The sequence below is a fragment of the Ranitomeya imitator genome, chromosome 5, assembly GCF_032444005.1.
Source record: "Ranitomeya imitator isolate aRanImi1 chromosome 5, aRanImi1.pri, whole genome shotgun sequence".
Lineage (NCBI taxonomy): Eukaryota > Metazoa > Chordata > Amphibia > Anura > Dendrobatidae > Ranitomeya > Ranitomeya imitator.
Window position 1 is genome coordinate 710,507,694 of NC_091286.1, and position 13,244 is coordinate 710,520,937.

At 44.3% G+C, this 13,244-nt stretch overlaps 1 protein-coding gene across 1 annotated transcript in view; it reads right to left on the reverse strand.

Moving 5' to 3' along the window:
- Positions 1-13,244, reverse strand: part of LOC138638922 (zinc finger protein 665-like) — a 40,403-nt gene that overhangs the window by 9,376 nt on the left and 17,783 nt on the right. Inside the window, exon 4 of the mRNA XM_069728673.1 lies at positions 6,821-6,994. Coding sequence (XP_069584774.1) covers positions 6,821-6,994 — 174 coding nt within the window. The remainder of the gene's footprint in view (positions 1-6,820; positions 6,995-13,244) is intronic.

The window sequence follows — 13,244 nt, forward strand, 5'->3', positions numbered from 1 at the left end:
TACAGTTAGGAGCAGAAATCATTGGCCAGAGAGGAATCCTCGTGATTTCAGCTCTGCAGGTCGCTAGTTTGGATGTAAAATGAAATAACTGAGATGTAATCGAAGTGGAGACTTTCACGTTTATTTAAAGAGGAGGAAAAAAAATCTCTTGTGAAACGTTTAGGAATTACTGCCATCTTTCTACAAATCCTCATTTCAGGGGCTGAAAAGTAATTGGAAAAAAATCAACTTTATCATAAAGAAAATGTTCATCTTGAATAGATTGCTGAAATAAATAAACCCTTAACACAATATAACTCCAAGTCAATCACACTTCTGTGGAATCAACCTGTCCCGTTAAGAAGCAGCACAGATTGTGAATCCATTTCTCCTGCTGTTACATAATTACATTAATAGGTTGAAAAAACGCCCGTCCATCAGGTTCTCCCTTCCTCCACCAATTGTTCATGTTGCCACTAATTATCTATAACCCACAATGTTCTGTGTATGGAGGAAATCATCCGGCCCTTGTATAAGGATCTGTTATAGTGTCGGCCATTACTACCTCTTGTGGTCAGCATTGCACAGTCTGACTGCTCTAACTGTAAAGAACCCTTTCCTATTTATCTGCCGGAATCGCCTTTATTCCACCCATAATCTGTGCCCACAGGTCCTCTGTATGGTCTATAGAAGGAATAAGTCACGGGCCGTCCTCTGTACTGACCACACAGGTATTATACATGTAAACAAGATCTCCTCCGAGATGCCTTTTTTCTAAGCTAAACAAGCTCAAGTTTTCCTACCTCTCATCACATGAGAAGCCTCGATCCCGTGTAATAGAGGAGAGGCCTCTGTCCCCTGTAATATAGGAGAGGCTTCCATCCCGTGTAATAGAGGAGAGGCCTCCATCCCCTGTAATATAGGAGAAGCTTCCATCGCATGTAAAATAGAAAAGGCCTCCGTCTTGTGTAATATAGGAGAGGCCTCTATCCCGTGTTATATAGGAGAGGCCTCTATCCCGTGTAATAATGTAGTTGACACATTTGAACTAACTTTTGAATATCCTTTCTAAAATGAGGATTCAAAACTTGGATCCCATAATCTAGCTGTGGCTTCACCAGTGATATATAAAGAGGTAACGTAACAATGCGTTGGGATTGCCGGAATGTATTGCTCTTTCTCTTTGGAAATGGAACAGACAATAGGTGGAAATGATAGGCATTTAGCAAGACAACCCCTATAAAGGAGTTCTGCAGGGAGTGACCACAGACCATTTCTCTGTTCTCATCGTTTTTAGCTGTTGTTTCGGTTACTTTTGATTTCTACAACCCACAGAAGCTGCCAGGTAGCACAGCTAATCCAGGATGGCACATCAATGCGAACTGTGGCAAGAAGTGTAGCTGTGTCTGGCAGCACGGTGTCCAGAACATGGAGCAGATACTAGGAGACAGGCCAGTACACCAGGAGACGTGGAGGGGTCCGTAGGAGGGCAACAACCCAGCAGCAGGACCACTACCTCCTCCTTAGTGCAAGGAGGAACACGAGTAGTTAAAGAGCCCTGCAAAATGACCTCCAGCAGGCTGCCAACATCCATGCGTCTGCTCAAACTCTCAGAAACCGACTCCATGAGGGTGGTATGAGGGCCTGACGTTCACAAGTGGGTGTTGTGCTTACAGTATTCAAGAAAAAAAACAAAAACAGGCAGAGATGCTTACCTGTCTAAATGGGCCTCAATACAATTGCACTACCAGGGTGCAGCGGACCCAAGTAAAATGGCAACTGCACAGGTGCAATACCAAAAGAAACAGCCAGCCTTCAATCAGGGATTGGCCGTGTAGTACACCAATGCAAAAAAATATACTCTGTATGTGGCAATGTTCACAAAAGGAACGCAGAGCATCTGGTTCTCTGCCTATTTGTAGTGCAATTGTAGTGCAAAAGTTATTCTGTGAACCTCCACCACTGTTGTCTTCCATGAATAACCAGCCCTTTTTGACTTCCCAAACTCATCAGTGCTCTCTCTTTTTTTTTGCAGAATATACCAAACTGTTGATTTGGCAGCTCCTAACATTTTTGCTCTGTCTTTCTCTTTGGAATTCTCCTTTTCTCAACCTACAGTAATAATAGTCTGTTTCTCTTCCATTGAGAGCTACTTTGGCCCAGGGCTGTGGAGTCGGTAAGCCACAGTTGCGACTCAGACTCCTGGATTTTATCAGGTTCCGACTCTGCCTCCTTCATAAATGGCCAATTCGTAACAAATTTACTGTTGTAAAATATTAACATCGTGCTTATTCAGTTTCTCACCATCATATAAGTAATCAGACCACTTAAATATATTTTTTGCTCTATTAGAATACAATTAAAATATAGCAAATAACTTTTATTAACTTTTCTAAACTCTTGTAAGTAAATATGCAATAAACACTGTTATGCAGTTAATAAGAAGAAATCTATAAATTTGTCCTCAGAAAAAGTATTGCCTTTGTCAGATCCTCCTTCATGGATGCCCTCAAATCTGATCTAATTATTTTGAGAGCAGAGAACAACCTCTCTACACTAACTTGGGTTGGTGGCAAAGCAGTAACCACTCGGGCAACATCTCTGACAATGTCCGGATACAGAGGAATCACTTGTTGCACTGTTATTTTTGATGAGCGGTCAAATTTCTCAATTTCTTTTAGTGCACATGAAAAATTCTGCTGAAATGTACTTGCTGTGTTCTTTGATGGGGATGACTCTTCTATGAGGGAACGATTTGCACGGTCCTTGTGATCCAAATATTTTTCTAAATTAAATTCTTCATCAGTTGATGAGGGTGAAGATGTGGAAAGACGACCAAATTCTTCTTGTTCCTCCTGACTGTTCTGCAACCCTTTCATCCTTACTGCTATTTCAAACAGAGCTTCTTTTCCTTAAGTTAGCTGTTGATCATCTACAAGAATCCGATGATGTAGCAATGCTACTTGCAATTAAACCTCCTCTTTGGGACAGGCGAAACATCAGGTTCTTCCACTCCTGTAAGAAAATACCTGGAGTTAAGTCCTCTGCTTGTAATTTTGTAGTCACTGTAAATGGGTGCTCTAGCAATTTTTCTAGCTCAGTCACCTGATTCCACTGACTTTCATTTAGCGTCAGTTGAGGGTTAGCCATGTCATAGTAACATAGTTAGTAAGGCCGAAAAAAGACATTTGTCCATCCAGTTCAGCCTATATTCCATCATAATAAATCCCCAGATCTACGTCCTTCTACAGAACCTAATTGTATGATACAATATTGTTCTGCTCCAGGAAGACATCCAGGCCTCTCTTGAACCCCTCGACTGAGTTCGCCATCACCACCTCCTCAGGCAAGCAATTCCAGATTCTCACTGCCCTAACAGTAAAGAATCCTCTTCTATGTTGGTGGAAAAACCTTCTCTCCTCCAGACGCAAAGAATGCCCCCTTGTGCCCGTCACCTTCCTTGGTATAAACAGATCCTCAGCGAGATATTTGTATTGTCCCCTTATATACTTATACATGGTTATTAGATCGCCCCTCAGTCGTCTTTTTTCTAGACTAAATAATCCTAATTTCGCTAATCTATCTGGGTATTGTAGTTCTCCCATTCCCTTTATTAAATTTTGTTGCCCTCCTTTGTACTCTCTCTAGTTCCATTATATCCTTCCTGAGCACCGGTGCCCAAAACTGGACACAGTACTCCATGTGCGATCTAACCAGGGATTTGTACAGAGGCAGTATAATGCTCTCATCATGTGTATCCAGACCTCTTTTAATGCACCCCATGATCCTGTTTGCCTTGGCAGCTGCTGCCTGGCACTGGCTGCTCCAGGTAAGTTTATCATTAACTAGGATCCCCAAGTCCTTCTCCCTGTCAGATTTACCCAGTGGTTTCCCGTTCAGTGTGTAATGGTGATATTGATTCCTTCTTCCCATGTGTATAACCTTACATTTATCATTGTTAAACCTCATCTGCCACCTTTCAGCCCAAGTTTCCAACTTATCCAGATCCATCTGTAGCAGAATACTATCTTCTCTTGTATTAACTGCTTTACATAGTTTTGTATCATCTGCAAATATCGATATTTTACTGTGTAAACCTTCTACCAGATCATTAATGAATATGTTGAAGAGAACAGGTCCCAATACCGACCCCTGCGGTACCCCACTGGTCACAGCGACCCAGTTAGAGACTATACCATTTATAACCACCCTCTGCTTTCTATCACTAAGCCAGTTACTAACCCATTTACACACATTTTCCCCCAGACCAAGCATTCTCATTTTGTGTACCAACCTCTTGTGCGGCACGGTATCAAACGCTTTGGAAAAATCGAGATATACCACGTCCAATGACTCACCGTGGTCCAGCCTATAGCTTACCTCTTCATAAAAACTGATTAGATTGGTTTGACAGGAGCGATTTCTCATAAACCCATGCTGATATGGAGTTAAACAGTTATTCTCATTGAGATAATCCAGAATAACATCCCTCAGAAACCCTTCAAATATTTTACCAACAATAGAGGTTAGACTTACTGGCCTATAATTTCCAGGTTCACTTTTAGAGCCCTTTTTGAATATTGGCACCACATTTGCTATGCGCCAAATCTGCGGAACAGACCCTGTCGCTATAGAGTCCCTAAAAATAAGAAATAATGGTTTATCTATTACATTACTTAGTTCTCTTAGTACTCGTGGGTGTATGCCATCCGGACCCGGAGATTTATCTATTTTAATCTTATTTAGCCGGTTTCGCACCTCTTCTTGGGTTAGATTGGTGACCCTTAATATAGGGTTTTCATTGTTTCTTGGGATTTCACCTTGGGACATAATGTTTTCTATCTTGAGTGATGGAGAAATGTTCAAATACAGCTGATTTAATGTGACGCTTCGTTGACATTCTCAGGTTTTTAATTCTGCATTCACAATCCAAATGACAACTGTTTTTCCTAAAAACAATTGTACAAAATTATTGCCAGGTTGTACAACTGATATAGTGGTCAGTAATACTGTTATTCCTCATGTACTCACAGTTAACTGATGCAAAGTTTGTTGAAAGGATAATACTTCTTACAGTCTTCCTCTTCTGAATAGCAGCTGCGAGATGCTTGGAAGACGCACACCTAGTAAACATCTAGTCTAGAGGAGGAGCTTTACTACTAACACATTTGCAACACATTTTCAGTTTCATACATTGTAAGTAGGGGCTTGAGGCAGCATGAGGTTAACCAAGTATAAGATTAGATAAGGGCAGTGGAGAACAGTGACACACAAGAAGAAATGTCTCCATCTCCAGCAGAACTGCTTATCACGGTTGTTCATATTTTGATAGAACATATATTTGAGTAACATTTATAAAATTCATATGAAAGTTCAATTATGAAATATTAATACTTTTTTTTAAAGCTGGAGTCGGAGTCGGTACATTTCTACCGACTCCGACTCCAACCAAAACTAACTTCGACTCCGACTCCACGACTGACTCCACAGCCCTGCTTTGACTGCATGTAGTGGGCTCACAGCAACCACTTCCAAATGCAAATACCACACCTGGAATCAGCTCCTATTTACCTGATTAACTGATGATTAACTAACAGGGGAAAAGCCTATGCAGCCCATTAAAAAGATTTTGAGATTACTGTCCAATCACTTTTGGTCCCTTGCAAAAGAGAGAACTACATATTAAAGAGCTGTAATACCTGAACCCTTCCTGAAATTGGGATGTGAAGCCCTTCAAGATAAAGCTGAGAATCTTGATTATGTTTTGGTAAACACCTAAAATGCCAAAACTTGTGTAACTGCCCAAATAATTCTGTACCTAACTGTATACCAATATCACCCAGAATCCTCAGTGTATACTGTATGATCTCCCAGCAGTCTCCTTTCCTCTCATCACCCAGAATCCTCCAGTATATACTGTATAATCTCCCAGCAGTCTCCTCTCATCACCCAGAATCCTCCAGTATATACTGTATGATCTCCCAGCAGTCTCCTCTCATCACCCAGAATTCTCCAGTGTATACTGTATGATCTCCCAGCAGTCTCCTCTCGTCACCCAGAATCCTCCAGTGTATACTGTATAATCTCCCAGCAGTCTCTTCTCATCACCCAGAATCCTCCAGTGTATACTGTATAATCTCCCAGCAGTCTCCTCTCCTCACCCAGAATCCTCCAGTGTACACTGTATAATCTCCCAGCAGTCTCCTCTCATCACCCAGAATCCTCCAGTGTATACTGTATAATCTCCCAGCAGTCTCCTCTCATCACCCAGAATCCTCCAGTGTATACTGTATAATCTCCCAGCAGTCTCCTCACATCACCCAGAATCCTCCAGTGTATACTGTATAATCTCCCAGCAGTCTCCTCTCCTCACCCAGAATCCTCCAGTGTATACTGTATGATCTCCCAGCAGTCTCCTCTCATCACCCATAATCCTCCAGTGTATACTGTATAATCTCCCAGCAGTCTCCTCTCATCACCCAGAATCCTCCAGTGTACACTGTATAATCTCCCAGCAGTCTCCTCTCATCACCCAGAATCCTCCAGTGTACACTGTATAATCTCCCAGCAGTCTCCTCTCATCACCCAGAATCCTCCAGTGTATACTGTATAATCTCCCAGCAGTCTCTTCTCATCACCCAGAATCCTCCAGTGTATACTGTATAATCTCCCAGCAGTCTCCTCTCCTCACCCAGAATCCTCCAGTGTACACTGTATAATCTCCCAGCAGTCTCCTCTCATCACCCAGAATCCTCCACTGTATACTGTATAATCTCCCAGCAGTCTCCTCTCATCACCCAGAATCCTCCACTGTATTACTGTAGCATTTCCCAGCAGTCACCTCTCCAGTCAGCAGCTCTGTGATCTCGTTGATGAGATCTAGGACATTCTTCTCAGACATCGGGGAGTGTGGGGCTTCTGTGATGGGGCTCTCACTCCTGCTCCTTCTTCCGGATACATGGAGATGGATGATGGGAGTCACACAATCACCTAATGTCTTCTCTATGGTGTAATCCTGTATATGGAGAGATGCTGATGAATATTACACATAAGGAAACATAAGAACATGATATATTATGTGTGGTCTCTGCAGCTGCCCGTCCATCTCAGCAGGAGAGCTCATGTGGCACTGACTACCAGGATTACTCCCTGCTGTTTGGGAGGTCCGAGGACCCTGGTAGTTGGAGATCGAGAGTCAACACAAAGTTACTGCCAGTGGTTTGGTGGTGGTGATGTCTGGGCCGCTCTGTCAGCAGTGTGCTGGATACAGCCGTGAGGGTGAAGATAGAAAGATACAGGAGACACTGATACAGGAGACTCTTCTATGGAATCCAACTTGGATATAGAAGCCGAGGAAGAACGGGAACAAAACCTGGTAACTTCTCAGAGAATAACGGGAAACCCTCTGAAAGATATTTAATTCCCTATACTAACAATGGGTGTTGCTTCCCCATAAAGTCTTCTCCAGGTTCGTCACTGGGGGTCGATCAATCAGATCTATTAACAATAGTAAAGAGCATGAAGGGGGTTGACGCTGGTGAGGAATCTTTTCGCTTTATGACCAAGTTTCTTCTCTGCTAAAGGAATTTAGTTTTCTGTAGACCGACAAAGTGATCGATTTGTAAGATCAATGTACACGGCTGAACATTAGATGCACAGATCTTCTTGAGGGCCTAGAAGGTCAGGACTATATAATATTTATATCAGGACTGTAAGGGAGGAACACATTATCCTTGTCAATAAGAATTACATGAAGAGGTTAGGAGGAGACATTACTTTGTTACCGATGCTGGAGTTGGATTCTCCTGGTTGAGGATGCCAGATCCAGGAGAGGGATTGCTGGAGGGTTCTGTTTATTTTAGGCTGAATTTAGGGGCATCAAACACGTAGTTTGGGATATCAAAAGGCAGGACAGACTCCATTTTATCTTGGACCCCGGGCAAAAGAGTCTCAGTGGCCCCTTTAAAACACATACCATGATTCATAATGCACTAGAAAGAAATATAGAGTACAATCTGTGGTGTACGCTCATTTAAAGATTTTTTTGTATTTTCATGAGTGTGCAAGAGCGTGAGTGTGCAAAGCATTCATCAAAGCAAAAGGTGGCTACTTTGAAGAACCTAGAATGTAAGACATATTTTCAGTTGTTTCACACTCTTTTGTTAAGTATATAATAATAATAATTTTTATTTATATAGCGCCAACATATTCCGCAGCACTTTACAATTAAGCGGGGACATGTACAGACAATAAATTCGGTACAAGTTAAGACAATTTAAACAGTGACATTAGGGGTGAGGTCCCTGCTCGCAAGCTTACAATCTACAAGGAAATGGGGGGACACAATAGGTGAAAAGTGCTTGTTATTTCAGGTCTGGCAATTATAATAAATAGGAATTTTCATACAAAGCTGCATGATCCGGTCATCAGCCCGTGTGTTTAAGTGCAATAGTCAAGTATCAAGTGCAGTTATCATGTGGTGGAGGGTGTGGAGACAGATGAATAGTAGGGGGCAGATTCAGAGTAATACTTGGAAGGAGGGAACAGGACAAAGTTAGTTTACTGAGTAGTTGATGTGGTAGGCTTGTTTGAAGAGATGGGTTTTTAAAGCGCGCTTGAATAGGTCGGGGCTAGGTATCAGTCTGATCGTCTGGGGAAGTGCATTCCAGAGAGCTGGCGCAGCACGAGAGAAGTCTTGGAGACGGAGGTGTGAGGTTCGGATTACGGGGGATGTTAGTCTTAGGTCATTTGTAGAACGGAGGGCATGTGTAGGGTGATAGACGGAGATGAGAGAGGAGATATAAGGCGGTGCAGAACTGTGGAGAGCTTTGTGGGGGAGAGAGATGAGTTTATACTGGACACTGTAGCGAATGGGTAGCCAGTGTAATGACTGGCACAAGATGGAGGCATCGGTGAAGCGGCTGGACAGAAATATGACTCTGGCTGCCGCATTCAAGATGAATTGTAGAGGAGAAAGTTGGAAAGAGGGAGACCGATTAGAAGAGAGTTGCAGTAGTCCAGATGGGAATGAATAAGAGCATGTGTATTCCACATGTGTTAATTCATAGTTTTGAGGCCTTCAGTGTGAATGTACAATTTTCATAGTCATGAAAATACAGAAAAATCTTTAAATGAGAAGGTGTGTCCAAACTGTTGGTCTCTACTGTATGTGGGCAGTGAACTATGTATAAGTTTGTGTGACTAGTAATAATGTAACATCGGTCCTGAAGGCTGCAGGTCGCAATCAGAAATTTTCCTGACAAAAACCGGACATTTCTGCCAGAAATCCGCATGCGTTTTTTTCGCGTTTTTTCCCAAATGCATAGAATTGCGGGAAAAACGGAGAAAATCCGCAAAAATAATGAACATGCTCAAAACATGCAGAATGCATTCTAAATGATAGAATGCATAATGTATGCGTTTTTAATGAGTTTTTATAGCATTTTTAGCGCGAAAAAACGCGGGAAAAAAAACGCGAAAAAACCTGAACGTGTGCACATGGCCTTAATATGTATTTTCCTGAGACAGCAGACTTCTGTCTCCAAATCTCACCAGGGCGTCATGCTGGAAACTAAAGAAGAAAGGGAGCATTTGACACCTCCTAGATCTCTGGAAGAGAGATGTCACTTACAGTCTGACACTATCTGTGGGAAGCTTTACAGGAAGAATCTCAGAGAAATAATATATTCACTGGGGGTGCGGCCGTGGTCCAATCAAAAACAAGGAATTAGAATATCAACTTGAGGGGCTGGTCTATAAATCTGACCTCCAGGTTGACTATAAATTTTACTTGTATACATTCAAAATTGTTCACATGTGAGGGTAGCTGAAGCTGATGTGTTCCACCAACTCCATATTCACCCACCCTCAGGGAGCAGAAGCAGACTACAAGTTAGCTATTTCTGTAAGTTTTCTCCTGTTTATTTTGTACTGTTTTGCATAGTTGTATGTCTTTTCATGATTATATTTTTAGACCTCATTCTTACTGTAAGCACTGAACCTTTTTGTATTAAAGCATAAAACTTTAACAAGTTGAACCTTGAATGTTCTATTCTAAAAGAATCTATAGCCTTAAACTGTATGATCCATATGAGTGGTAGACAGTATTAGTAATTCCCGGGACTCATCCCCGTGTATTCCGTGAGTGGTGGCAGTGTGTATGAGTGGGTGTGTGGCCTGGGTCGGTGTGTGATTTATGCTCCCATGACAGCATAGGACAGAGGTTGAATGCTGGGCTGAGAGGGTAGATAGATTTACCCTTGCAGGCACAACCCCAAGTCAAGTGCTGAGAGCGGGCACGTGACGAATTAGTGACAGCACGGAGTGGGATCCGTGACAGTTGATGGCAGAGGGGTGGGATAGAATTATTTCTACTAGAGCATTAGTGCATGGTTTAAGCAATTATTCCCTGTACTGAAGAATTGGTATCCTTGCGAGGAGTGCACCAGTTCTACAACGTTCAACTCAGTGCTTACTTAGACATACTTGCAAACAGTTTCCCCTCCCCATTTTTCTTTTCTATCTTTTATTTGGCAAAGGCTCTTCATCGATATTGCAGCCCAGTACAAGAAACAGAGCAAAGAAGCTCTGACCGACATCTGTGGGCAGAGAGGAATAGAGACAGCCAACAGATCCTGGGAGCTGCTGATACGCGCCTCCGTCGAGCAGGACATGGAGCAAAGTGCTGGAACATCTGGCCAAGGCGAGAGTCCACCTCAGAGAGACCGAGCAATGCCAGCTCTTGCACCGGAGATACCTGATGGAAGTGTCAGCAATGCCAGTGCTGAGGAGCCTATGGACTGTACTTTGCAAATGGCCTTACAAGAGCTGGGAACAAGTGATCCCAATTTGCGCATGCAGCTTATTGTACAGTACCGAGAGGCTGCTGCTGCAGAACGCCGGGGGGAGAGAGCTTTCAAGCTTCAGATTTCTCAAATCGAGAGGGGTATCAGTCTTCAGATAACCCCCTCCCTGGACAGAAATCCAAGGAGACGTCTAGAAAACTTCCCTGTAATGGAGAAGGATATGGAATAAGATACTTTCGTTCGGGGGTTTGAAAAACCCTGCATGAAATACCATCTACCCCGTGAGCAGTGGGCACAGTATCTAACCCCAGAGTTGAGAGGCAAAGCTCTGGAAGTTTTTGCTGGCCTCCCACCAGAGCTAGATGGGAACTATGAAGCCATAAAAGAGGCCCTGATCAGGAAATACAACCTAACACCAGAACTGTATCGCAGAAAGTTCCGGAACCTACAACGTGGATCAACGGACAGCTAAGCGGATGCTGTGAGCACCTTAAGGACCACGTTCCACCAATGGATTAGGGGACTTTCTGTTAACAGTTTTGAGGACTTAACGGATCTTATGGTCAAGGATCAATTTCTTCACATGTGACCCACAGATGTACGACGATTTTGTGTGTGATCGGGAGCCACAAACTGCGGATCAGGCTGCAAAGATTGCGGACTGCTATCTGGCTAACAGGATGCCTGAGGTGCGGAAGCAATCGGGATTCAGCTGGAAGGGAGGTAAGCCAAACGGGGACCCTTCTCTCTCTGCCGGCTGATCAGTGCTGTCCAAGCCCACCTTCTATGGGACCCCAGGGAAGACATTCTTTAGGTGATGCATGCCGATGCTTCTCCTGCAACAAAGTGGGACATGTTAGCGCTGTCTGCCCTGATAGGGAGAAACGCCCAACTACAACCACAAAGCCGTCTGTGTCCCCACCAACTCTCCTCTTTGTGGCCGGCTCTGATGCGAGGGCAAATGAGAACTGTCAATCTGTCACTGATGGCAATAAAGTAATTATTGGCCTCAGGGACGCTGGGGCAGAGGTGACCCTAGGGTATCCAGCCATGATAACCCCTGCCGATATCATACCAGGAAAGACTATGTCTATAACCGGGATTGGAGGGGTCAGCCCTGCCGTGCCCATGACCCGTGTGTACCTGGACTGGGGAGCAGGGAAAGGATTGAGAGAAGTGGGAGTGTCAGAGGCTATTCTCACCAATGTGTTGCTAGGCACGGACCTGGGGAGGATGGTGTCCCACTATGTTCCTCCCTTGCAAGTAAATGCTACAGAGAAGGTGGAAGCAAGTGACCCACCTGAGATCCCGTGCGAGGAGGGAAAATGTCCCAATGCACAGGACTGTAATTATGTGTCAACTATGACCCGGAGTCAGGCTGCGGCTCAGACTCAAGGCCTAAAGATTAGAGGATGAGTCTCAGACAGAACTGCCAGGATAGGAAGCCCATACTGTGGCCCCGGAGCCTCCTCACATAGCAGACCCAACAAGGTCCCTGATAACCGACACTGAAGACTCAGCTTCAGACCAGGGCCTGCCAGTCACACTAGGCCAGGGCCTGCAGGCTGACAGTTTCCAGGAGGAGCTCAGATGTCTTGCAAGCCGACCCCCTGCTGCTTCTGGGAAAGAGAGAGTATTCTGGGACCAGGGCAGACTGTATACAGAGACTATTCCCACGGATACTACAGAATCTTGGGACTATGAACGGCGACTGATCGTCCCTTATCCATTTAGGGAACAATTATTGAGGATTACCCATGAAATTCCTCTGGCCGGACACCTTGGAATACAAAAGACTAAAGCTCGCCTGACACAAAACTTCTATTGGCCCAAGATGGGGACAGATATTGCCTATTACTGTCGATCATGCGTAGTTTGTCAGAGAGTTGGGAAGTCCGGGAATATACAGAAAGCTCCATTGATACCACTGCCTGTGATTGATGAGCCTTTCCAGCGAGTGGCTGTGGATATCATAGGGCCACTTGCAATCCCTAGCAGCTCTGGCAAAAAGTACATCCTCACAGTGGTGGACTATGCTACACGATATCGGCAGGAAGTTGGAAAGCTCTCTACTCCTGGCGTTCTGCAGCTTCACTCTCCTCTCGGCGTTCTGCAGTCTCTCTCTCAGCCTGTCGGTCCCGGCGGTCTGCAGCCTCTCTCAGCCTGGAGTTCGGCAACCTCTCTCTCGGCCCAGTCTCGGCATTCTGCAGCAGCAGCCTGTCGGTGCTGTAGAATAAGCTGCATGCGCAGATTGGGATCACTTGATCCCAGCAGTTGTGAAGTCCATTTGTAAAGTACAGTCCATAGGCTCCTCAGCACTGGCATTTCCATCAGGCATCTCCAGTGCAAGAGCTGGCATTGCTGGGTCTCTCTGAGGTGAATTCTCTCGTTGCCCAGATGTTCCAGCACTTTGCTCTATGTCCTGCTCGACCAAGGTGCGTATCAGCAGCTCCCAGGATC